General features: G+C 43.7%; 1 protein-coding gene across 1 annotated transcript in view; it reads right to left on the bottom strand.

Moving 5' to 3' along the window:
• LOC115117596 (transmembrane protein 266-like) overlaps positions 1–26938 on the bottom strand; it is an 82233-nt gene that overhangs the window by 43112 nt on the left and 12183 nt on the right. The window contains exons 3-5 of the mRNA XM_065012579.1: positions 8723–8877; positions 7712–7785; positions 327–383 (exon numbers count right to left, since the gene is read on the bottom strand). Of these exons, the coding sequence (XP_064868651.1) occupies positions 327–383; positions 7712–7785; positions 8723–8877 (286 nt within the window). The remainder of the gene's footprint in view (positions 1–326; positions 384–7711; positions 7786–8722; positions 8878–26938) is intronic.

Below are 26938 nucleotides of genomic sequence, written 5' to 3'. Positions count from 1 at the left end.
CACACTGTCATTAGGAGATATTACACACTGTCATTAGGAGATATTACACGCTGTCATTCGGAGATATTACACACGGTCATTAGGAGATATTACACATGGTCATTAGGAGATATTACACATGGTCATTAGGAGATATTACATTGAGGTTTATTATATGAGGAAGATTACAATGCACGCAGACTTTTTGGCAGCATTTAACATTTAACAACTGTAATGTGAATTGATTTGAGGGGAAAAAAATAGTTCAATGATAAAATTTATGATTTCTCGAGGGAAAGTTATTATATTTTCAGTACTTGCTATGAAGCTTGCGTAATTAATCTTACCTCTACTTTGTTCTCAATGTAGTCCCAAATCCCAAGGACTACAATCCTGAAGACTGTCTGTGAAAAGAAGGAGAGAAAGGATGGAAGGGGAGGAGAAAAGCCAAATACAACCTCTCCCATGATATGCAAAATATTCTCACTCTCCTCAGGTTTCAACACATCTACAACACATTCTGAAACGTCATTTGAATATGGACAAAAAAAGACAGGACAAGTTACAGTCTCCATGTTTATACTGCTGCTGTGAATGTAGGCTTTCTTTGACTCAAGCCTTCCTATTCTACATGGTCACAGAAAGTAACATATACAGTTGAAGTTGGAAGTTTACATACACCTTAGCCAAATACATTTAAACTCAGTTTTTCACAACTCCTGACATTTAATCCTAGTAAAAATTCCCTGTTTTAGGTCAGTTAGGATCACCACTTTATTTTAAGAATGTGAAAGATCAGAATAGTAGAGCGAATTATTTTTTTCAGCTTTTATTTCTTCCATCACATTCGCAGTGGGTCAGAAGTTTACATACACTCAATTAGTATTTGGTAGAATTGCCTTTAAATTGTTTAACTTAGGTCAAACGTTTCAGGTAGCTTTCCACAAGCTTCCCACAATAAGTTGGGTGAATTTTGACCCATTCCTCCTGTCAGAGCTGGTGTAACTAAGTCAGGTTTGTAGGCCCCCTTGCACGCGCACGCTTTTTCAGTTCTGCCCACAAATGTTCTATGGGATTGAGGTCAGGGATTTGTGATGGCCACTCCAATACCTTGACTTTGTTGTCCTTAAGCCATTTTGCCACAACTTTGGAAGTATGCTCGGGGTCATTGTCCATTTGGAAGACCCATTTGCGAACAAGCTTTAACTTCCTGACTGATGTCTTGAGATGTTGCTTCAATATATCCACATCATTTTCCTTCCTCATGACGCCATCTATTTTGTGAAGTGCACCAGTCACTCCTTCAGCAAAGCACCCCCAAAACATGATGCTGCCACCCCTGTGCTTCACGGTTGGGATGGTGTTCTTTGGCTTGCAAGCTTCCTCCATCTTCCTCCAAACATAACGATGGTCATTATGCCAAACGGGTATATTTTTGTTCAGACCAGAGGACATTTCTCCAAAAGGTACGATCTTTGTCCCCATGTGCAGTTGAAAACCGTTGTCTGGCTTTTTTATGGCAGTTTTGGAGCAGTGGCTTCTTCCTTGCTGAGCGGCCATTTAGGTTATGTCGATATAGGACTCGTTTTCCTGTCGATATAGATACTTTTGAACCTGTTTTCCCCCGGCATCTTCACAAGGTCCTTTCTCACCAAAGTACGTTCATCTCTAGAAGACAGAATGCGTCTCCTTCTTGAGCGGTATGATGGCTGCGTGGTCACATGGTGTTTATACTTCGGTACTATTGTTTGTACAGATGAACGTGGTACCTTCAGGTGTTTGCATGCGCCCGCCCGCAGTGCCATATTGCAGTAACTAGACACAGTTACAGTACAAGCTAGTTGTTTATGTTGCAAGAGGGTGGATTGCTTTGTTTTAATATCCAAGATAATTGTGTAGTTTAGAATGTGTAGTTTTAGAGTGATTATCTTAATTTACCGAGGTTAGCTAGCCAGCTATTTGTCGTCCTTAACATAGGAGACACTGCTAGCTAGCCAACAGCTAGCCAACGTCTACCGAACAGAACTTCCGCACTCAACAACCCGGTCGCATTTCGCTTCCCTCCACAGGTAGTATCACATTTTTCATTTCATTTCATTACAGTACAACGGCTTGATTTGTTTGATCGTAGCTAGCTACATAGCTAGCTACATAGCCGTCTTTGTATCAAAGATAATTGTGTAGTCTAGAGCGATTTCCTAGGTTAGCTAGCCAGCTATTGTCATTCTTTTAACGCAACGTAACGTAATCAACACTGCTAGCTAGCCAGCTAGCCCCGAATAGCAGCACAGTAGAAACTATTACACTCAACGGAACGACTTGATTAGTGTAGTGTCAACAACGCAGCCACTGCCAGCTAGCCTACATAGTCAACAACGCAGCCTCTGCCAGCTAGCCTACTTCAGCAGTACTGTATCATTTTAATAATTTTAGTCAATAAGATTCTTGCTACGTAAGCTTAACTTTCTGAACACTCGAGACGTGTAGTCCACTTGTCATTCCAATCTCCTTTGCATTAGCGTAGCCTCTTGTGTAGCCTGTCAACTATGTGTCTGTCTATCCCTGTTCTCTCCTCTCTGCACAGACCATACAAACGCTCCACACCGCGTGGCCGCGGCCACCCTAATCTGGTGGTCCCAGCGCGCACGACCCACGTGGAGTTCCAGGTCTCCGGTAGCCTCTGGAACTGCCGATCTGCGGCCAACAAGGCAGAGTTCATCTCAGCCTATGCCTCCCTCCAGTCCCTCGACTTCTTGGCACTGACGGAAACATGGATCACCACAGACAACACTGCTACTCCTACTGCTCTCTCTTCGTCTGCCCACGTGTTCTCGCACACCCCGAGAGCTTCTGGTCAGCGGGGTGGTGGCACCGGGATCCTCATCTCTCCCAAGTGGTCATTCTCTCTTTCTCCCCTTACCCATCTGTCTATCGCCTCCTTTGAATTCCATGCTGTCACAGTTACCAGCCCTTTCAAGCTTAACATCCTTATCATTTATCGCCCTCCAGGTTCCCTCGGAGAGTTCATCAATGAGCTTGATGCCTTGATAAGCTCCTTTCCTGAGGACGGCTCACCTCTCACAGTTCTGGGCGACTTTAACCTCCCCACGTCTACCTTTGACTCATTCCTCTCTGCCTCCTTCTTTCCACTCCTCTCCTCTTTTGACCTCACCCTCTCACCTTCCCCCTACTCACAAGGCAGGAAATACGCTCGACCTCATCTTTACTAGATGCTGTTCTTCCACTAACCTCATTGCAACTCCTCCAAGTCTCCGACCACTACCTTGTATCCTTTTCCCTCTCGCTCTCATCCAACACTTCCCACACTGCCCCTACTCGGATGGTATCGCGCCGTCCCAACCTTCGCTCTCTCTCCCCGCTACTCTCTCCTCTTCCATCCTATCATCTCTTCCCTCTGCTCAAACCTTCTCCAACCTATCTCCTGATTCTGCCTCCTCAACCCTCCTCTCCTCCCTTTCTGTATCCTTTGACTCTCTATGTCCCCTATCCTCCAGGCCGGCTCGGTCCTCCCCTCCCGCTCCGTGGCTCGACGACTCATTGCGAGCTCACAGAACAGGGCTCCGGGCAGCCGAGCGGAAATGGAGGAAACCTCGCCTCCCTGCGGACCTGGCATCCTTTCACTCCCTCCTCTCTACATTTTCCTCCTCTCTCTCTGCTGCTAAAGCCACTTTCTACCACTCTAAATTCCAAGCATCTGCCTCTAACCCTAGGAAGCTCTTTGCCACCTTCTCCTCCCTCCTGAATCCCCCCCCTCCTCCCTCTCTGCAGATGACTTCGTCAACCATTTTGAAAAGAAGGTCGACGACATCCGATCCTCGTTTGCTAAGTCAAACGACACCGCTGGTTCTGCTCACACTGCCCTACCCTGTGCTCTGACCTCTTTCTCCCCTCTCTCTCCAGATGAAATCTCGCGTCTTGTGACGGCCGGCCGCCCAACAACCTGCCCGCTTGACCCTATCCCCTCCTCTCTTCTCCAGACCATTTCCGGAGACCTTCTCCCTTACCTCACCTCGCTCATCAACTCATCCCTGACCGCTGGCTACGTCCCTTCCGTCTTCAAGAGAGCGAGAGTTGCACCCCTTCTGAAAAAACCTACACTCGATCCCTCCGATGTCAACAACTACAGACCAGTATCCCTTCTTTCTTTTCTCTCCAAAACTCTTGAACGTGCCGTCCTTGGCCAGCTCTCCCGCTATCTCTCTCAGAATGACCTTCTTGATCCATATCAGTCAGGTTTCAAGACTAGTCATTCAACTGAGACTGCTCTTCTCTGTATCACGGAGGCGCTCCGCACTGCTAAAGCTAACTCTCTCTCCTCTGCTCTCATCCTTCTAGACCTATCGGCTGCCTTCGATACTGTGAACCATCAGATCCTCCTCTCCACCCTCTCCGAGTTGGGCATCTCCAGGGCGGCCCACGCTTGGATTGCGTCCTACCTGACAGGTCGCTCCTACCAGGTGGCGTGGCGAGAATCCGTCTCCACACCACGTGTTCTCACCACTGGTGTCCCCCAGGGCTCTGTTCTAGGCCCTCTCCTATTCTCGCTATACACCAAGTCACTTGGCTCTGTCATAACCTCACATGGTCTCTCCTATCATTGCTATGCAGACGACACACAATTAATCTTCTCCTTTCCCCCTTCTGATGACCAGGTGGCGAATCGCATCTCTGCATGTCTGGCAGACATATCAGTGTGGATGACGGATCACCACCTCAAGCTGAACCTCGGCAAGACGGAGCTGCTCTTCCTCCCGGGGAAGGACTGCCCGTTCCATGATCTCGCCCATCACGGTTGACAACTCCATTGTGTCCTCCTCCCAGAGCGCTAAGAACCTTGGCGTGATCCTGGACAACACCCTGTCGTTCTCAACTAACATCAAGGCGGTGGCCCGTTCCTGTAGGTTCATGCTCTACAACATCCGCAGAGTACGACCCTGCCTCACACAGGAAGCGGCGCAGGTCCTAATCCAGGCACTTGTCATCTCCCGTCTGGATTACTGCAACTCGCTGTTGGCTGGGCTCCCTGCCTGTGCCATTAAACCCCTACAACTCATCCAGAACGCCGCAGCCCGTCTGGTGTTCAACCTTCCCAAATTCTCTCTCACGTCACCCCGCTCCTCCGCTCTCTCCACTGGCTTCCAGTTGAAGCTCGCATCCGCTACAAGACCATGGTGCTTGCCTACGGAGCTGTGAGGGGAACGGCACCTCAGTACCTCCAGGCTCTGATCAGGCCCTACACCCAAACAAGGGCACTGCGTTCATCCACCTCTGGCCTGCTCGCCTCCCTACCACTGAGGAAGTACAGTTCCCGCTCAGCCCAGTCAAAACTGTTCGCTGCTCTGGCCCCCAATGGTGGAACAAACTCCCTCACGACGCCAGGACAGCGGAGTCAATCACCACCTTCCGGAGACACCTGAAACCCCACCTCTTTAAGGAATACCTAGGATAGGATAAAGTAATCCCTCTCACCCCCTTAAAAGATTTAGATGCACTACTGTTCCACTGGATGTCATAAGGTGAATGCACCAATTTGTAAGTCGCTCTGGATAAGAGCGTCTGCTAAATGACTTAAATGTAAATGTTAAATGTTTGGAAATTGCTCCCAATGATGAACCAGACTTGTGGAGGTCTACACGTTTTTTCTGAGGTCTTGGCTGATTTCTTTTGATTTTCCAATGATGTCAAACAAAGAGGCACTGAGCTTGAAGGTAGGCCTTGAAATACATCCACAGGTACACCTCCAATTGACTCAAATGATGTCAATTAGCCTATCAGAAGCTTCTAAAGCCATGACATAATTTTCTGGAATTTTACAAGCTGTTTAAAGGCACAGTCAACTCAGTGTATGTAAACCTCTGACCCACCGGAATTGTGATACAGTGAATTGTAAGTGAAATAATCTGTCTGTAAACTATTTTGAAAAAATGACTTGTGTCATGCACAAAGTAGATGTCCTAACCGACTTGCCAAAACTATAGTTTGTTAACTTCTTGAGTGTAGGGGGCAGGATTTTTGTTTTTGGCAAAAAAACGTACCCATTTGAAACGGCCTATTTCTCAGGCCCAGAAACTAGAATATGCATATATTTGTCAGATTAGGATAGAAAACACTCTAAAGTTTCCAAAACTATCAAAATATTGTCTGTGATTATAACAGAACTGATATTGCAGGCGAAAACCTGAGGAAAATCAAACCAGGAAGTGCTGTTTTTCCTGAAAGCATCCATTGGATGCCTTGCCTTCATTTAAAGGGATATCAACCAGATTCATTTTCCTATGGCTTCTTCAAGGTCTCAACAGTCTTTAGACATAGTTTCAGGCTTTTATTTTGAAAAATGAGCGAGAAAGATGACATCGCATCAGTGATAGCTGGGTGTTCGCAGAGTTTTGGTTGCGCAACAGAGTGGGGCAGCCATTGTCTTTCCCTCTCCTATTGAAAAAGCGACAGTCACGGTTGATATATTATCGATTATATATTTTAAAAACAACCAGAGGATTGATTATAAAAAACGTTGACATGTTTCTGTGGACATTACGGATACTATTTGGAATTGTCGTCTGCGATGTCGTGACCGCTCGAGCCTGTGGATTTCTGAACATAACGCGCCAAACAAATGGAGGTATTTTGGATATAAAAATAATCTTTATGGAACAAAAGGAACATTTATTGTGTAACTGGAAGTCTCGTGAGTGCAAACATCCGAAGATCATCAAAGGTAAGCGATTTAATCTATTGCTTTTCTGACTTTCGTGACCAATCTACTTGGCTGCTAGGTGTGTGTAATATTTTGTCTACTGAGAGAGATGTTCTTACATAAACGCTTGTTATGCTTTCGCCGAAAAGCTGTATTGAAATCTGACACGCCAGGTGGATTAACAACAAGCTAAGCTGTGTTTTGCTATATTGCACTTGTGATTTCATGAAAATTCAATATTTGTAGTAATTTAATTTGAATTTGACGCTCTGCAATTGAGCGGGTGTTGATGAAAATGATCCCGCTAAAGGGATGGGTGCAAAATGTGTGGAGTGGTTGAAAACGTGTTTTAATGACTCCAACCTACGTGTATGTAAACTTCCGACTTCAACTGTATCTTTGAAGGGTACTTTTTACAAGTCTTTCGATCAATTAGAATGTGGGAAAGGATATTGATCCTGAACACTGTACAATGGCTCTCCTAATTGTCTGATCTTACCTGATCCATTACATACATCTACTGTATGTACAGTAACACACACTAGTGTTGGGTTGGGGGGTCCTTTATTTTGAAAAGGAGGATGATAGAGTTACATTCTAATCAGGGTTGGGAGGGTCCTTTATTTTGAAAAGGAAAATGATAGAGTTACAATCTAATCATGTTGAAAGGGTGACAATGTAAAAGTGGCCTGTCTCATTCATCATACAGTATGAACAGTAACAGTATGAACAGTAACTATAGTTTCGTGTTTAATAACGTTTTTAATATATAAACCTTGAATAGCATTCCCCTCTGACACCTTTCATCTATAGTGTCAGGGAGTGTTATAAGGTGTTGGCTGGATCATATGACTGTAACCCAAGCCCTAAACCTTGTTAACCTCTTCTTGAATTATTACTTAATCCTCTGTGTGTGTGTGTGTTTGTGTGTGTGTGTGTGTGTGTGTGTGTGTGTGTGTGTGTGTGTGTGTGTGTGTGTGTGTGTGTGTGTGTGTGTGTGTGTGTGTGTGTCATTACCTCAGTGAAGAAGAGTGAAAGGATGGCAAGGCTGATCCAATGGATGACGCTGGCAAATTGAATAGCATTGGCAACTGGAATAAATAACAAAAGAGAAAAATGTGGATATTAAAGGATGATTCCACTTTCACTGCTTGTCTTAATGGAATCAAGAGCAACACTACCATGTCCTGTCAATGTCTACATCTGTCCAGCCATATTTATTTTTTCTCAAAATCTGGCAGAAGAATGGCTCATTGATATTACATCATGCCTTTTACCACTATTCCTCTTTTCCATCTAACAGTGTAGTGAATGCTCCCGCTCTACTTCTCCTTCCCCATCCATCAGTCCATCAGCCCATTTATCCCTCCCTTTATCTCCCCATCTCCCCCATCCTCCTTCCCTCCTTCCTACTCCCTCCATGTGTCTTTCCAGAGCTGGCAACAGGACAGCCAGGACAGTCGGAGTCTATGGTAATGCATCTGTGACTGGTGTCCTGTCGTCTCCAGGGCAGAGAGAGGATCATCTGTCAATACAGACCTGTCTCTTGAGGTGTGTCTCAAACGGTATCCTATTCCCTGTATAGTGCACTACTTTTGATCAGGGCACAAAGGGTTCTGATCAAAAGTAGTGCAGTGTATGGGGGATAGCATACCATTCGGGATATAACCTTGGCTTACAGTCCGTAATGTAATGCGATGATGACACCTGCCCAGACAGTCAGTGCTGTTGAGTAGAGACCAGTTCATAGACTCATTTACTATCCCGGTTGGCAATGCTGTTTCTCTCTCATATGGGCCTTTTAGTCGCTGTAGTTTCCTCTCATTGGTAAGAAATGTAATCATGCTTATAAAACAGGTTGGAACGCATGTTAATGCAGCATCATGATAATTGTCTCTATGGGCTGTAATCCCAAAACATGGGTCACAGGATCAAGGAAGCACAGGACTACCCAAGTCTAACTTTCTACAGTCACTAGAACACAATGTATAAGGATCCTCCTTTACTGTCAATGGGAAAGATAGTTACATTGTAGATGCTTGGTGTCTATGAGGAGTTCCAGGGTCAAGAAGACCACCACCAGGATGACCAGGGCCACCAGGAAACAGTTGAAGCCTGCACTGAGCAGACACACCTGCCACAGGGCTACCCTCCGCCCACAGCACGGCTTCAACCAGTTAGACCTGGAGAGAAGAAGAGAGGAGAGAGGAGGAGGAGAGAGGAGGAGGAGAGAGGAGGAGAGAGGAGGAGGAGAGAGGGATAGAGGAGAGAGGAGGAGGAGAGAGGAGGAGAGAGGAGGAGAGACTGACTGATGTTCCGTCTGTTTGCCAGCAGGGGGTGCTATTTAACACATATAACCGCATCAATGCAATGTAGTGAACCAGTTTCTAAACCCAACCTGGGTTTGGTGGGCCGGGGCAGTGGAGGCGGAAGAGTGTGAACAGAACAGAGACTGCATTAAGACAGAAAGACACTGAGGCTCTTTGAGTTGGTGACTTGTCTCTCAGGCATATCAGTGAGAGGATTAGTAAAGCAACTCTATTCAGAGGGCAATGAAGGGGTTGACTATATATTAGAAGACTCCGTACAACAGTAACACATTTCAAGTTAATGAAAGAAAACACATGGATAAAATCTTATACAGAGCTCTTTCCCAGACCCACTGTTCCCTCCCTCTATTAGCAGTGGGAGACAGACAGGAGAAACGATGCCAGAGCTCCAGCCAGAATGGAAACTTGGCTCGTCCTCTTCTACACCTTTCACTGCTCCCCATGCAGTGGGTCTGGCATACAGAGAGCTTGGCTAATCACACCACTTCTGTGATCATGTGTTCATTCCCTTGCATGGTGCTAATTAGAGATAAAACAATCAGTGGCAGTGGGCAGAATCAATGGCGGTGGAATGGATTTTTTTTTATCAGGGTTGGTGTTGATTCCATTTCAATCCAGTCAGGAAGTAAACTGAAATTCAAATGATTTTACTTCCTGAATTTACTGAAATTCATTGACATGGAATTGACCCCAAATCATATTTTTATACAGTCAGGCAGGAGTTGTATAGAGTGGCCATTGGGCTGTTACTGATAGGACCAAGGCACGGGCATGGGAGCAGATGAGAAAAGAGAAGTCCTGGAGGATTTGGGCGTGTGGCTATCAGGGCATTCCCCCTCACACACACATATATTCCCAGGGTAGAGATGCTTGTATGTATCACATCCTCAGTTGAGGGCAACTGCTGCTGTTGTTGAGTCATTAGTAGGGAATGAGTCTTGGCTGGAATGACTTTAGATGTTTAAATGGGGCCATTTAGTCTAAATGTTAAGCGACATGTGGATATGAATATGCAAGTGATACTGTATGAGCCTCATAATATTATGTGGGAATTGTTACGTGAACTGTGTCTTACTTACTCATGCAAACGAGGACGATACACCATTTGTCTGTCTGTGCTTACAGGATGTGCCCAATTATACCACAGTGAGTGACAAACAGGCATCCTCTCTGAAGGATTCATATTTGTCTCCTCCATTCACTCAGACTTCACCCAGAGTAGGCTAACACCAGGCAATGAGTAAAGGACTCTTACAGCAGCTGCTGAACAATTCCCCTCACCTCCTTCTGCTCCTCTCTCTCTCTCTCTCTCTCTCTCTCTCTCTCAATTCAATTCAATTCAATTCAAGGGCTTTATTGGCATGGGAAACATGTGTTAACATTGCCAAAGCAAGTGAGGTAGATAATATATAAAGTGAATATATAAAGTGAAAAACAATAAAAATGAACAGTTAACATTACACATACAGAAGTTTCAAAACAATAAAGACATTACAAATGTCATATTATATATATATACAGATGTTTTAACAATGTACAAAATCTCTCTCTCTCTCTCTATGTGGTAGGTACACTTGGCACGGGCAAACCCACAAGCCCGTAAACAATGCTAGGCTAATCTAATAGAGCCATAATCACGCTGTTAGCAATCATCTTTCTGGCGCTCGGTGAGGTTCGGTGGGGCTGGAGTGTGTATGGTGGTCCAGATGGTGTTGACTCTGCTCTCTCTCTCTCTCTACCGTCAGTGGCCGTGTCTCAGCCAGACTCACAGGATGCAGTTACCACCATGCCAGCCTGGGCCTGGACACCGCATCTCCTCATCCCCTCATTTCCTATCTCATCTCCACAACGGAGAGGGGACAGACAGCAGGGTGGAGTCATATGCTAGAGCTCATTTTAGAAAACTGCCATAGATTTGACAGATCTAATCAGATTTGTACATGTTTGTTGTCATTTGGCATTTACTCTTATCCAAAGCAACTTACAGGAGCAATTATAGTTAAGTGCCTTGCTCAAGGGCACATACAGATTTTTCACCTAGCCAGCTGGATGAATCGAACAACTGACCTTTCGGTTAGTGGCCCAACGCTCCTAAGCGATAGGCTACCTGCCACAGATCAGCTGTTAGGAGAATAGTAATACCTTGGATATGAAAGAATAAAGTGTACACAAAGTCTTCTGATGTCTTCAGTGTTCAGTGTCTATAAACACCTTACTCAAGACCCTGCTGGTGATACATAATGAGACATCTCCAACCACCCCACCTGACTGCATACAGTATGTTACCATCCTACAGGGGATGTTTTCTTAGAACAAACTCCAGCTGCTAGGCCTCAATCCCTGTTTTACGCTCCAAACATGACCGTGCTAAAAACCATGAGACCAATGCAGCTTTTAGACTAATGTACACACCCTTATGTTATACTGGGTCAATTGTAGTTCCATAGCTAGGGCTGACAGTGGGGACTTGAAGAGCAGAATCAAAACAGTTGCTTTGTGAGAAGGTGTTAAAAGTTCACAGTTAGCCATTGTTATGTAAATGCCAGCTGAAAAGTACCACTGGCCTGGCTTTGGCCCCAAGTGAGAGCAGGTTTTCCGGATCCATGACCCAGTGAGACCCGGGTTCTGACCCGCGTAGATGGAAACAGAAAAGTCAGAGTTTTTGGGGTAAAACACTGGGCTTAATCCTGTATGGAAATGAACCACTAAAACAGTGGTTCCCAACTCCAGTTCTCGAGTACCTCCAACTAGTAGACATTTTTATTGGAGCCCCGGACAAGCAAACCTCCATCCATTCTACTGTTCTATCTGTCACAGGGATACAGAAGAAAGACAATGTCACTAGTCATCTAAGTGAAGTATATACCAACAAAATAACATTAGGGAATGGAGACGATTTTAATATATAATAGGAGGTGTCAGAGGAAAGCCCATAAAATTGAGACTCCAGTCACCCAAGTTATAGACTGTTTTCTCTGCTAGCGCACGGCAAGCAGTACTGGAGCTCCAAGTCTAGGACCAAGAGGCTCCTCAACAGCTTCTACCCCCAAGCCATAAGAATGACAAAGAATTAATAAAATCGTCATGGGACAATTTACATTGACCCCCCCACCCTCCTTTTTGTACACTGCTGCTACTCACTGTTTATTATCTATGCATAGTCACTTCACCCCTACCTACATGTACAAATGACCTCAACTAACCTGTACCCCCGCACACTGACTCTGTACTGGTGCCCCTTGTATATAACCTCATTGTTATTCTTATTGTGTTACTTTTTAGTGTTAATTTTTATTTTAGCCTACTTGGTAAATAGTCTACTTGGTAAAACTCTTCTTGAACTGCACTGTTGGTTGAGGGTTTGTCAGTAAGCATTTCATAGTAAAGTCTACACTTGTTGTATTCGGCACATGTCACAAATAAAGTTTGATTTGATTCGATTTAACCCATCAAAAAGGCTCCAGCTGTGAAAGTGATGTATTGTCTTTAGTTCATGGATATAGACCTACACACCATTGTGTAACATTTGACTTTCTAACATCTGGTGGTGACCTTAATTGACAGTTGAAGGGGTTGCATTGATTTGCTTTGGGACAATTCTCTGCAGTTATATTCTACATTAAAATCGATCTCAGGAACGCATCTTTCATAGTTCATTTATACTGCCCTCCGCAGAGAGGGTAAAATATGGTCATTTCTCCCAAACAATAAAAAGCCTTGAGTAAGAGTAGTAAAACAAAGTATTAAAGATAAATTACTCTGTTCACAAGCTGAATGTGCTGAAAAACACTACAGGGCATCATTAATAAAGGAGAAATGGTACTTTAAAAGAACTGCAAAAACTGCATGAGAGTAACAACATGTAACTGCCAAAATAAAGAAAACACCAACATAGCGTCTTAATAGGGTGTTAGGCCACCACGAGCCAGAACAGCTTCAATGCACCTTAGACGAGATTCTACAAGTGTCTGGAACACTATTGGAAGGATGTGACACCATTCGTCCACAAGAAATTCCATAATTTTGTGTGTTTTTTTTATGATGGTGGAAAACGCAGTCTCAGGCGCCACTCCAGAATCTCCCATACAGTAAGTGTTCAATTGGGTTGAGATCTGGTGACTGAGACGGCCATGGCATATCGTTTACATCGTTTTCATGCTCATCAAACCATTCAGTTACCAAACCATTCAGTGACCACTCGTGCCCTGTGGATGGGGCCAGGAGTAGGCACGTTCTTTAGAAAGTCAGCCCTGTATGTTTTTGCAAACAGTAGGTCAACAGACAATAAAGACATCAGGGGCTTGATTCAATCCATATAGAGGAAGTTTAACCCTATACCCCGATTCAATTAAAGGTAATTTCTGATTGCAGCGATTACTGGGAATGCCTTTAAATTTCAATCGCGCTATAGCACTGAACTTCTGCGATACGGATTGAATCGAGCCCTCTTCACTCATCCACTCAAGGAAAGACCAACACCAGACTATGTCACAGACGAGGGCCTGCAGAAAGGGGTTCATCATGGACATGACATCACATAGGCTACACTCTGAGGAGTCAACAAAACAATGACACACCAGACAGCCTAAATATGGACAGCACTTATGTCCTTAACTCATGTCTGGACATGGATGTCCCAAAGGAACACACTCTGACACTCTCTCACCCTTTCTCTTTTATGCATTATTCCTGTCTCTCTATTTCTTCCTGTCTTTCATACACTCTCCCTCTATCTCTTTCAATGGTGCTCTCTTCCTGTCTCTCTGTCTCTTCACACGTCTGCTTAGGACAGGTTGATAACGGCATCAGTGGAGCCCTGGTGGGGGGAGATTGAGCTGGGCTGGACAGGGAAACAGAGGAGGTAGATTAAATCATGCTATCAATATGACCGAGCGGAGCGGGCAAGGAGTGTGGGGCTAAACACAGCAATCAGCCAACATCCCTCCCTCAGAGTGCAGACGGTCCATGATAAAAGACTGCAACTCCTACACACACTGACTGACTGCAGTAGATGATACGCCACCTCTTTCTCTCTGATCTCTTATTTTCCTTCATCAGGGCTCGGATTAGAACAGTCCTTATCAGCCAATCACAGATGATTTGTATAACACAGACTATTTGCTCAAGGATCACAGCAAAATCAGGGGGAACAGGAGGATGAGCTGCCTTCATTTCCCTTTCCTCCCTTCCTTCCCTTGAAACACATTATCAGGACGTGACCTTTTAGATCATTCCAGGAAATATAGACCTACTCACTGGCTCCCGAGTGACTAGAGAGAGAGAGAGAGAGAGAACAATTGAGGACCAACTCAGAAGTATTGAGGTATTCTTAAGGTATTGTATTGTATTGACTGGAAGTCTTTCACTGAACTGAACTTCTTGTGGTATTGACTGGACACCTTTCTCTGAACTATATTATGGCATTCAAATTCATAAACAATCCTTCAGATAGCACAAATCTCATTGCTGCTGTGGCGCGGAGAAGGCCCCTTTGATAATGTATAGAGTCCAACTTCTGACTAACTGAAGCTTAAGATCATTACTAAACTAAGGACCCTGGGATTAAACACCTCCTTCTGCAACTGGATCCTGGACTTCCTAACAGGCCGCCCCCAGGTGGTGAGGGTAGCAAAAAACATCCCACCTGACACTGTTCAGGGGCCCCTCAGGGGTGCGTGCTTAGTCCCCTCCTGTACTCTCTGTTCACCCACGACTGCGTGGCCATGCACAACTCTAACACCTTCATTAAGTTTGCAGATGACACGATGGTCACCGACGACAATGACACAGCCTACTGGAAGGAGGTCAGAGACCTGGCAGTATGGTGCCAGGACAAGAACATCTCCCACAATGTCAGCAAGACAAAGGAATTGATCGTGGACTACAGGAAATGGTTGGCCGAGCACGCCCCCATCCACATCGACAGGCTGTAGTGTAGCAGGTTGAGAGCTTCAAGTTTATCGGTGTCCACATCACTAAGGAATTATCATGTTCCACACACACCAACACAGTCATGAAGAGAGCACGATAACGCCTCTTCCACCCAGGAGGCTGAAAAGATTCAGCATGAGCCTTCAGATCCTCAAAAAGTTATATAGCTGCACCATTGAGAGCATCTTGACTGGCTGCATCACCTCTTGGTATGTCAACTGCTTGGCATCTGACAGAAGGCGCTACAGAAGGTAGTGTGTACGGCCTAGTACATCACTGGGGCCTAGCTCCCTGCCTTCCTGGACTTCTATACCAAGTGGTGTCAGAGGAAGGCCCTAAAAATGGTCTGACTCCAGCCACCCAAGTCATATACTGTTCTCTCTGCTTCCGCATGGCAAGCGGTACCGATGCACCAAGTCTGGAACCAACAGGACCCTGAACAGCATCTACCTCCAACCAACAATAAGACTGCTAAGCTAGTTGCTGTAAATAGTTAACAAATAGCTACCCGTACTATCTGTATTGCACTCTTGACTCATCACATACGCTGCTGTTACTGTTTACTATCTATCCTGTTGCCTAGTCACTTTACCCCTACCTAAATGTACATATCGACCTCAATTACCTCGTACCCCTGTACATCGACTCAGTACTGGTACCCCGTGTATTTAGCCAAGTTACCGTTACTCATTGTGTATATATTCCTTGTGTTATTATTTATATGTTTTTCTGTTTGCATTTCAATGTTAGTCTACACCTGTGGTTTACGAAGCTTTGAACAATACGCTGTCCGATGCCTGACCTTAGTTCCTTTTGTATGTTTCTATTTTAGGTTGGTCAGGGTGTGAATTGGGGTGGGCATTCGATGTTTGTTTTCTATGTTGTTATATTTCTATGTGTTTGGCATGGTCTGGTTCTCAATCAGAGGCAGGTGTCATTCGTTGTCTCTGATTGAGAACCATACTTAGGTAGCCTGTTTTCCCACTCTTGTTTGTGGGTGGTTGTTTTCTGTTTTGTGTCTTTACCAGACAGAACTGTTTCGGGTTCATTTCGGTCTCTTGTTGTTTTTGTCATTCAGTGTTCTGTTCTATTAAATAATCATGAACACTTACCACGCTGCGCTTTGGTCCTCACCTTCTTCCACCAACGAAAACCTCAACTGGAGGAGTTGAATGTGAATCTGAGGTGAGGGCAGTGAACAAAACCTTCCCCCTCACAGGGCAGTGAATTAAAACTTCCTCCCTCACAGGCAGTGAACTAAAACTCCCTTCCTCGCAGGCAGTGAACTAAAACGTGTAGTCCAAATGACAACTTACTCCCCCCTTGGCTGATTCCAAATTCAATCGCAACTGACAAATATGAAGTCAACCATGGCAGGGTGGCGTGCCTCTCAAACTTCTCCCCACAAAAACACTAGTTCCCGCCAGCTAGGTTTCGCTGCCTGGGCCCACATACAAAGGCTTCTACTAAAGCAAGCGTGGAGAGGATAATTTATGTGTTCTAGCAATGAAAATGGACAGTTACTATTAGAACTACATCAATTCTACTGTATAATGAATAATAATGATTGTTTCTCAGCCTGGGTTGGAGACAACCCTGCCCTCTGTAACCCAGTTGTTGTTATAGTAACTACAGTGGTATCTCTCCTACAGGGTTAGTGAATTAGTGTTCCAAGCAGCCCACAGGGGCACTATTCTATTTATTTAGCAGAGCAACAAACAACAATGAGTCCTGCTCCTGAGATTTGTTAACATGGCTAACAATGAAGATGATCTGGGTTGAGGATGATCAAGTTTCAACTTGTATTTTCACATGGACAGGTACACTGAATGCTTAACTTGTGAGCCCTACACAACAGTGGACAGGTACACTGAATGCTTAACTTGTGAGCCCTACACAACAGTGGACAGGTACACTGAATGCTTAACTTGTGAGCCCTACACAACAGTGGACAGGTACACTGAATGCTTAACTTGTGAGCCAACAGTGGACAGGTACACTGAACAGTGGACAGGTACACTGAATGCTTAACTTGTGAGCCCTACCCAACAGTGGACAGGTACACTGAATGCTTAACTTGTGAGCCCTACACAACAGTGGCCCTACCCAACAGTGGACAGGTACACTGAATGCTTAACTTGTGAGCCCTACAGTGGACAACAGTGGACAGGTACCCAACACTGAATGCTTAACTTGTGAGCCCTACCCAACAGTGGACAGGTACACTGAATGCAACAGCCTACCCAACAGTGGACAGGTACACTGAATGCTTAACTTGTGAGCCCTTGTGAGCCCTACAACAGTGGACAGGTACACTGAATGCTTAACTTGTGAGCCCTACCCAACAGTGGACAGGTACACTGAATGCTTAACTTGTGAGCCCTACCCAACAGTGGACAGGTACACTGAATGCTTAACTTGTGAGCCCTACCCAACAGTGGACAGGTACACTGAATGCTTAACTTGTAAGACCTACCCAACAGTGGACAGGTACACTGAATGCTTACCCAACAGTGGACAGGTACACTGAATGAGCCCTGAGCCCTACCCAACAGTGGACAGGTACACTGAATGCTTAACTTGTGAGCCCTACCCAACAGTGGACAGGTACACTGAATGCTGAGCCCTACCCAACAGTGGACAGGTACACTGAAGACCTACCCAACAGTGGACAGGTACACTGAATGCTTAACTGAATGTGAGCTCTACCCAACAGTGGACAGGTACACTGAATGCTTAACAGTGGACAGGTACACTGAATGAGCCCTACCCAACAGTGGTACACTGGTACACTGAATGGACAGGTACACTGAATGCTTAACTTGTGAGCCCTACCCAACAGGTGGACAGGTACCCACTGGACAGGACACTGAATGCTTAACTTGTGAGCCCTACCCAACAGTGGACAGGTACACTGAATGCTTAACTTGTGAGCCCTACCCAACAGTGGACAGGTACACTGAATGCTTAACTTGTGAGCCCTACCCAACAGTGGACAGGTACACTGAATGCTTAAATGAGCCCTACCCAACAGTGGACAGGTACACTGAATGCTTAACAGTGAGCCCTACACAACAGTGGACACTGAATGCTTAACTTGTGAGCCCTACCCAACAGTGGACAGGTACACTGAATGCTTAACTTGTGAGCCCTACCCAACAGTGGACAGGTACACTGAATGCTTAACTTGTGAGCCCTACCCAACAGTGGACAGGTACACTGAATGCTTGCCCAACAGTGGACAGGTACACTGAATGCTTAACTTGTGAGCCCTACCCAACAGTGGACAGGTACACTGAATGCTTAACTACCCAACAGTGGAGCCCTACCCAACAGTGGACAGGTACACTGAATGCTTAACTTGTGAGCCCTACCCAACAGTGGACAGGTACACTGAATGCTTAACTTGTGAGCCCTACCCAACAGTGGACAGGTACACTGAATGCTTAACTTGTGAGCCCTACCCAACAGTGGACAGGTACACTGAATGCTTAACTTGTGAGCCCTACCCAACAGTGGACAGGTACACTGAATGCTTAACTTGTGAGCCCTACCCAACAGCGCATTATTCAATATCAAAACAGTGTAATCCACTCATCTGTAATGTCTGAATGAATGTGAGCCCTACCCAACAGTGGACAGGAATGAATGCTTAACTTGTGAGTAAAGTGGACAGGCCCTTGACTACCCTGAGCCCTACCCAACAGTGGACCTGTGTGGCACAACAGTGGTGGGAGTGAGCCCTAGAAGGTCATTCTGGATGCATCAATAGGTAAACGTGTACATGAAGGATACTGTATATTTTTAACACAATAGCATTTCGATTAGAATTAAGCCATAAGGCCAGAGGTGTGGTATATGACCAATATACTACGGCTAAGGGCTGTTCTTGAACACAACGCAACGTGGAGTGCCTGGATATAGCCCTTAGCCATAGTGTATTGGCCAGATACCACAAACCCCTGAGGTCCTTATGGCTTAATTCTAATATAAATGCTATTGTGTATACCATGGCTGTCAGCCAATCAGCATTCAGGAATCAAACCACCCAGTTGTAGTGTCACTTGATATCAAGCTTCAAAAACTCATAGGACTTTGACATACGTACGTCCCTCACCTCTATCAAACTTCACCTGATCCTAATCTCTCGTGGACAGACGCATGTAACATAAATGGTATCGTAGCTTCTGTCAACAGACTGTGGGATGTGACAACTAATGAGGAACTTTGTTCCGGTGCACAGATTTTTCCTCACTGATCATTTGGAGAAATCAAGACTTCGCAGGTGCCTACAGCTTTAGAATTTCAGAAGGGGAGGGGAGATTTGGCCCATAAACTTGCAGAAGAGGGGTGGAGCTACCATCCTGCTTCTGCTCCTCATTGTAGCATGTTTTCTAACATACTGTATCTCCCCCCAGAATTCATCAAGCATCTGATGTAATTACACAAGATTTTAGTCCTGATCACACTCTCAATCCTCAACACACACCCTGTTCATGATCCAGCCAGGGAAGTTTGATGACACATGATCCAGCCAGGGAAGTTTGATGACACATGATCCAGCCAGGGAAGTTTGATGACACATGATCCAGCCAGGGAAGTTTGATGACACATGATCCAGCCAGGGAAGTTTGATGACACATGATCCAGCCAGGGAAGTTTGATGACACATGATCCAGCCAGGGAAGTTTGATGACACATGATCCAGCCAGGGAAGTTTGATGACACATGATCCAGCCAGGGAAGTTTGATGACACATGATCCAGCCAGGGAAGTTTGATGACACATGATCCAGCCAGGGAAGTTTCATTTCACCCACTGCAGAAAAATATGTTTTAAAATTCAAGATGTACTTTGCCAGAGAAATAGCCTTTTAATACAGGTTAAAGTGAGATAGATCTACCTGCTTCTGCAGTGAAGCTGACAAGCTGCTCTGAGCTAATAGGTTTTTCCCAGGACAGTTGATCTCTTTCCCTCTTAGCCAGAAAAGCAATCTCACACTTTGCATGTCTGTGAATATCAACCACCACCGCTGCTATGGCTCTCCCTGCCTCTTCCCTCCTGTCAAGGTGGTGGGGGGTGGTGGGGGGGTCAGGATGTGGCAACAGAGCGGGGAGGCTGGGTCTATTTGGAGGGCCCGTTGTGGGCTCTGCACTGATTAGCCTATACTCCATGTGTTGGATAAGGTGTTGAAACTGTACAATCTCAGGAACACACATATATCCTTGGAGACTTCCTATAGCATTTGTCTACATATGCAGAGGTAGGACAATTAGGAGACTCAGCAAAACACAACTACAGTAAAGTTTAATCTCAACCTTCAAATCAAGTCAAATTTTGGCAACACTTCACTTGACACCCAGTGTCATGGCACTTTATGACAGTCATAACCATGTCCTAATATGTCAACAGCTGACATAACTTGTCATAACCTGACAGAATGTGGTCATAACACTGATATGACCCATATAGTTACACGTGTTGTGACATATATTGTGTTACTTTATGGCTGGTTATGACACCTACATAAGAGTGTCAAAACCCACTTTTATTCAAATGTGTTTTTTCTCTGCCAAGAAGTTTCCTTTCACCTGAAAGTTTGTTTCTTAAATCGTTTGTTGTTGTAATGAATTCTTTACAGTCATGTTTTTTTCATCATATTTTAAATAACTTGTAGAAAATACATTTTATGACACTGCCACGAAGCATTATGACCATCCTGTGTCACTTTACTTGGACTAAGAAAATACACTTTATGACACTGTGAAGAAGCATTATGACCATCCTGTGTCACTTTACTTGAAATAAGAAAATACACTTTATGACACTGTGAAGAAGCATTATGACCATCCTGTGTCCCTTTACTTGGACTAAGGAAATACACTTTATGACACTGTGAAGAAGCATTATGAACATCCTGTGTCACTTTACTTGAAATAAGAAAATACACTTTATGACACTGTCAAGAAGCATTATGACCATCCTGTGTCACTTTACTTGAAATAAGAAAATACACTTTATGACACTGTCAAGAAGCATTATGACTATACTGTGTCACTTTACTTGAAATAAGAAAATACACTTTATGACACTGTCAAGAAGCATTATGACCATCCTGTGTCACTTTACTTGAAATAAGAAAATACACTTTATGACACTGTGAAGAAGCATTATGACCATCCTGTGTCACTTTACTTGATATAAGAAAATACACTTTATGACACTGTCAAGAAGCATTATGACCATCCTGTGTCACTTTACTTGATATAAGAAAATACACTTTATGACACTGTCAAGAAGCATTATGACCATCCTGTGTCACTTTACTTGAAATAAGAAAATACACTTTATGACACTGTCAAGAAGCATTATGACCATCCTGTGTCACTTTACTTGATATAAGAAAATACACTTTATGACACTGTCAAGAAGCATTATGACCATCCTGTGTCACTTTACTTGATATAAGAAAATACACTTTATGACACTGTCAAGAGTCGCTCTGGATAAGAGCGTCTGCTAAATGACTTAAATGTAAATGTAATGACCATCCTGTGTCACTTTACTTGAAATAAGAAAATACACTTTATGACACTGTCAAGAAGCATTATGACTATACTGTGTCACTTTACTTGAAATAAGAAAATACACTTTATGACACTGTCAAGAAGCATTATGACCATCATTGCCCTGATATACAATGATCTAGTTTTGGTATTTTTCATTTAAATGTAAAAATTGATGGGGCTTGATTTGGGCTAAATCAACTGATGCTGATGTAATTGTTGTCAAAAGAATTGATGGGGCTTGATTTGGCCTAAATCAACTGATGCTGATGTAATTGTTGTCAAAATAATTGATGGGGCTTGATTTGGGCTAAGTCAACTGATGCTGATGTAATTGTGTTTTCTGAAACCTGGCTCAGCAAGTCTGTTTTTGATAAGGATATTTGTATAAGTGGTTACAATGTTTATCGCACTGATCGGGTTAAGAAAGGTGGGGGTGTGGCTATATATGTAAAAACTAAATTCCTTGTAAGTGTGGCAAAGTCTGAAACTATTTGTAAACAGTTGGAATTTCTTGCTTTGAATATTGAGGTTTCAAATGGTCTCTCTATAACTGTGATTGGCTGTTATAGAACCCCCTCTGCTCTCTATGACTGTGATTGGCTGTTATAGAACCCCCTCTGCTCTCTATAACTGTGATTGGCTGTTATAGACCCCCCTCTGCTCTCTATAACTGTGATTGCCTGTTATAGACCCCCCTCTGCTCTCTATAACTGTGATTGGCTGTTATAGACCCCCCTCTGCTCTCTATAACTGTGATTGGCTGTTATTGACCCCCCTCTGCTCTCTATAACTGTGATTGGCTGTTATAGACCCCCCTCTGCTCTCTATGACTGTGATTGGCTGTTATAGACCCCCCTCTGCTCTCTATAACTGTGATTGGCTGTTATAGACCCCCCTCTGCTCTCTATAACTGTGATTGGCTGTTATATACCCCCCTCTGCTCTCTATGACTGTGATTGGCTGTTATAGAACCCCCTCTGCTCTCAATGATGCATTTTCTTCTTTGACGCACCTTATGTCTAAACTTCTTTACAGTGACATGATCTTGATTGGTGATCTCAACTGGTGTTGGTTAAAGCCGGTGTCTGATGATTTAAAAATGTTTTGTTGTTCTATGAATCTTACCAAGTTGATTAACTCACCCACTCGCCCAAATCTTAAATGCCTAGATTACATCTACCCTGATTGATTTGATATTGACAAATGTTCCACATAAATATTCTGCGGTTGGTGTTTTTTGTAATGATTTAAGTGACCATTGTGCTGTTGTTTCTGTTAGAAATACTGAGGTTCCAAAGACAAACCCACATTTTATTCGTAAGAGAAATTTGAAGTGTTTTAATGAGCAGGCTTTCTTTCGTGATTTGTTTTATTTTGACTGGAGCAGATTGAGCTTATTCCTGATGTGGAAACTGCCTGGAAATTCTTTCATGATGGTTTTTTCCAAATAGTAAACAAACATGCCCCATTCCGCAGGTTCAGGGTTAAAGGGCAGGATAATCCATGGTTTTCTTCTGATCTGTCTTGTATTATTCACGACTGTAATCTAGCCTGGGCTAAAGCAAGGAAATCACGTTCTGATGCTGATTGGCTTATTTTTAGGCAGCTATGAAACAAGTGTTCTTTTCTTCTCAGGAAGACCAAGTCTGAATATTTTATGTCTGTTACCACTAATAACCTGAATGACCCTAGAAGGTTTTGGAAGGCTATTAAGTCTATGTCTGGTAACAGTAACGTTAATGAATTACCGTCATGTGTTTTGAAGGACTCTGTTGCTGTATATGACAAAACTGAAATGCTGAATTGTTTCAATGAGAACTTTGTATCATCTGGTAGGCTGTTTGATTCAGTGTCCTCTGTCTCTGTACAACCCTGTGTGGATGAACCAGTGAGAGCTGGTCAAACTTTTAGCTTTTTGCCATTCTCAGTGCAGGTGGTACATAAAGCCCTGAAATCCTTATATCAGAGAAAGCCTGCAGGTCCTGATCTTTTGGATCCCTGCTTTTTAAATATGGCAGCTGATTTCATAGCTGAACCACTTACATCTCTGTTCAATCTAACCCTGGAATGTAATGAAATTCCAAAGATCTGGAAATCAGCATTTGTCCTACCACTTTTAAAATGGGGAGATCCAACTCTTTTAAATGGTTATAGGCCAATCTCAAAGCTGTCACCCCTGGTGAAAATACTTGAAACCCTTCTGAGTGAACAGCTAAAAGAGTTTATTTACTAACTCTATTTTTATCAATGTACCAATCGGGCTTCAGGAAGAAGCATAGCACAATTACAGCAGCCATTAAGGTTTTAAATGATATCACTGAAGCCCTTGACAAAAAACAGCACTCTGTCTCACTTTTTATTGATCTCTCTAAGGCTTTTGATACAGTTGATCATGCTATACTAAGGCAGAGATTGTCGAGTGTAGGTCTTTCAGAGCATGCAATTGCATGGTTTGCTAACTATCTGTCTGATAGAACTCAGTGCACTCAATTTGATGGGCTCATGTCTGTTAAATTGTCTGTCTTTAATGGTGTGTCCCAGGGCTCTGTACTTGGTCCTCTCTTATTCACTATTTCTATAAATGATTTAGACAAACAATTCCAAAATGCGCAACTTCATTTTATGTTATTTACTGTTGTGCCTCGTCTCTTACAAAAGCTTTCCAGAACATGCAAACTGCTTTTTATACTGTTCAACATATCTTGTGTCAATTGAAGCTTATCCTCAATACTGACAAAACTAAACTAATGGTGTTTTCTAAAGCAAGAAATAGACCTCTGAACCTTTAACCTATTACTACCTGTCAGGGCAAGGAGATTGAGGTTGTAACCTCATATAAATATCTTGGAATTTTAATTGATGACGGCCTCTCTTTTAAATTGCATATTCAACAACTTACAAAAAAAATTGAAGCTGAAATTGGGATATTATTTTAGGAATAAGACCTGTTTTTCTTTTGAAGCCAGAAGGAGGCTAGTATCAGCTACATTTATGCCTTTACTAGACTATGGGGATATTTTATATATGAATGCTTCCGCTCAGTGTTTGAGATCAATTGACACCCTTTACCATGGTACTTTGAGATATATTTTAAACTGCAAAAACCCTTACGCACCACTGCACTTTGTATACCAGGGTTGGCTGGCCTTCTCTAGTCACTGGTAGGCTCAGTCACTGGTATACTTTTATTTACATAGCCATTTTGGGTTTACTACCTTTTTATTTGGGCATTTTTATTGTTCAGAAATGTGGTGGGTACTCTCTCTTTGTTTGCTGGACTTTATCCTGCTAACTGTTCCAAACGTCCGAACTGAATTTGGTAAAAGGGCTTTTACGTCCTCTGCGCCATCGTCTTGGAACGCCTTACAAAATACTTTTAAACTGGAAGAACTTGTCCCGATTGGTATTTTAGAATCACTGATGAATGATCTTGAGACTGATTCCCAGACCTGTCAATGTTTTTAAATTGCTGTTTTTGATTTTGTTATACTCTTGTGAATTCTATAGTTTTTACTAGATTACTTGTAGTTTTTCATGTTGTTTGTCTGTAATTTTTGTAATGACTTGGTGCTGCCTATCTTGGCGAGGATGCTCTTGAAAAAGATATTTTAAATCTCAATGAGCCCTTCCTGGTTAAATAAAGGTTAAATAAAAAAATATTTTAAAAATATTTAAAAATCATAATCATATAAACCAGATAGGCCTGTCACGTACATGCCCTTATGTCAGTCATCAGTCAAAAAGAGGGTGTCTTGTCCTGCTCCTGCATTCATCCCAGTCATCAGCAACAGAGCATTGGGGTAGGTGCATGTCTGACATCAATGTGTACGCAATTACAATGATAATTTAATATGGTCAGTTTCCCCAAAAATGTTATAACATAAACATACTCACGTAGGCTATGGTGAAATGGAATGTTTTGCCTTGTGGGTTTTTACACTTTTATGTAGGTGTCATAACCAGCCATAAAATTACGCAATATGTCAAATCAAATCAAATTGTATTTGTCACATACATGGTTAGCAGATGTTAATGCGAGTGTAGCGAAATGCTTGTGCTTCTAGTTCCGACCATGCAGTAATATCTAACAAGTCACCTAACTTTTTCACAACAACTACCTTATACACACAAGTGTAGAGGAATGAATAAGAATATGTACATAAAAATATATGGATGAGCGATGGCCAAACGGCATAGGCAAGATGCAGTAGATGGTATGGAGTGAAGTATATACATATGAGATGAGTAATGTAGGGTATGTAAACATTATATAAAGTGGCATTGTTTAAAGTGGCTAGTGATACATTTATTACATCCAATTTATAATTATTAAAGTGCCATTAATGTTCCATGACTATGTAAATAGGGCAGCAGATGTAGAGGGGTAGTAGAGGGGATAGTAGAGGGGTGAAAAGGCCTTGGCTCGGGGGGCTGAGGTCCTTGATGATCTTCTTGGCCTTCCTGTGACACCAGGTGCTGTAGATATCCTGTAGGGCAGGCAGTATGCCCCTGGTGATGCATTGGCCAGACCGCACCACCCTCTGGAGAGCCCTGCGGTTGCGGATGGTGCAGTAGCCGTACCAGGCGTTGATACAGCCCGACAGGATGCTCTCAATGGTGCATCTGTAAAAGTTAGTGAGGGTCTTATGTTCCAAGCCAAATTTCTTCACCCTCCTGAGGTTGAAGAGGCGCTGTTGAGGCGCTGGCGGCTTCTTCACCACACTGTCTGTGTGGGTGGACCTTTTCAGATTGTCAGTGATGTGTACGCCGAGGAACTTGAAGCTTTCCACCTACTCCACTGCGGCCCCGTCGATATGGATGGGGGCGTGCTCCCTCTGCTGTCTCCTGAAGTCCACGATCATTTCCTTCATTTTGTTGCTGTTGAGGGAGAGGTTATTTTTCTGGCACAACTCTGCCAGGGCCCTCACTTCCTTCATGTCTCGTCATTGTTGGTAATCAGGCCTACCACTGTTGTGTCGTCTGCAAACTTAATGATTGAGTTAGAGACGTGCGTGCGTGGCCACGCAGTCATGGGTGAACAGGAAGCACAGGAGTGCATTGTGATATACTGTATGTGTGTAGAGAGAGAGTAGCTGTTTGACCAATACACCCCCAACTCTCCACCTCAGCTCTGTCCAGGCCCAGAACCACTTGTCTGTAGTCCTCCCTTGGGCAGGCAGACAGAACAATGTCTCCAGGAGATAACAAGGTGTCTGGCTGGTGATTCCCATGATGGCTGAAGACAACATGCTCTGCTCTTTAATTCCAAATTGTCCGGCCCGGTTAAGCATCCAGAGAATGCTTAATGCCACAAAGTAGTGTTTTAACATTCTGCAGTCCTAGCCAGTCACTGTGACTGATTGGTATTAGAGTTATCTATCTGTGAGGAAAACAAAGTCCTCAATGCCATAATG

Source organism: Oncorhynchus nerka, linkage group LG28 (genome assembly GCF_034236695.1).
Source record: "Oncorhynchus nerka isolate Pitt River linkage group LG28, Oner_Uvic_2.0, whole genome shotgun sequence".
Lineage (NCBI taxonomy): Eukaryota > Metazoa > Chordata > Actinopteri > Salmoniformes > Salmonidae > Oncorhynchus > Oncorhynchus nerka.
Note: the sequence above shows the minus strand (reverse complement) of the source record. Positions and strands in the feature narration are given on the sequence as shown.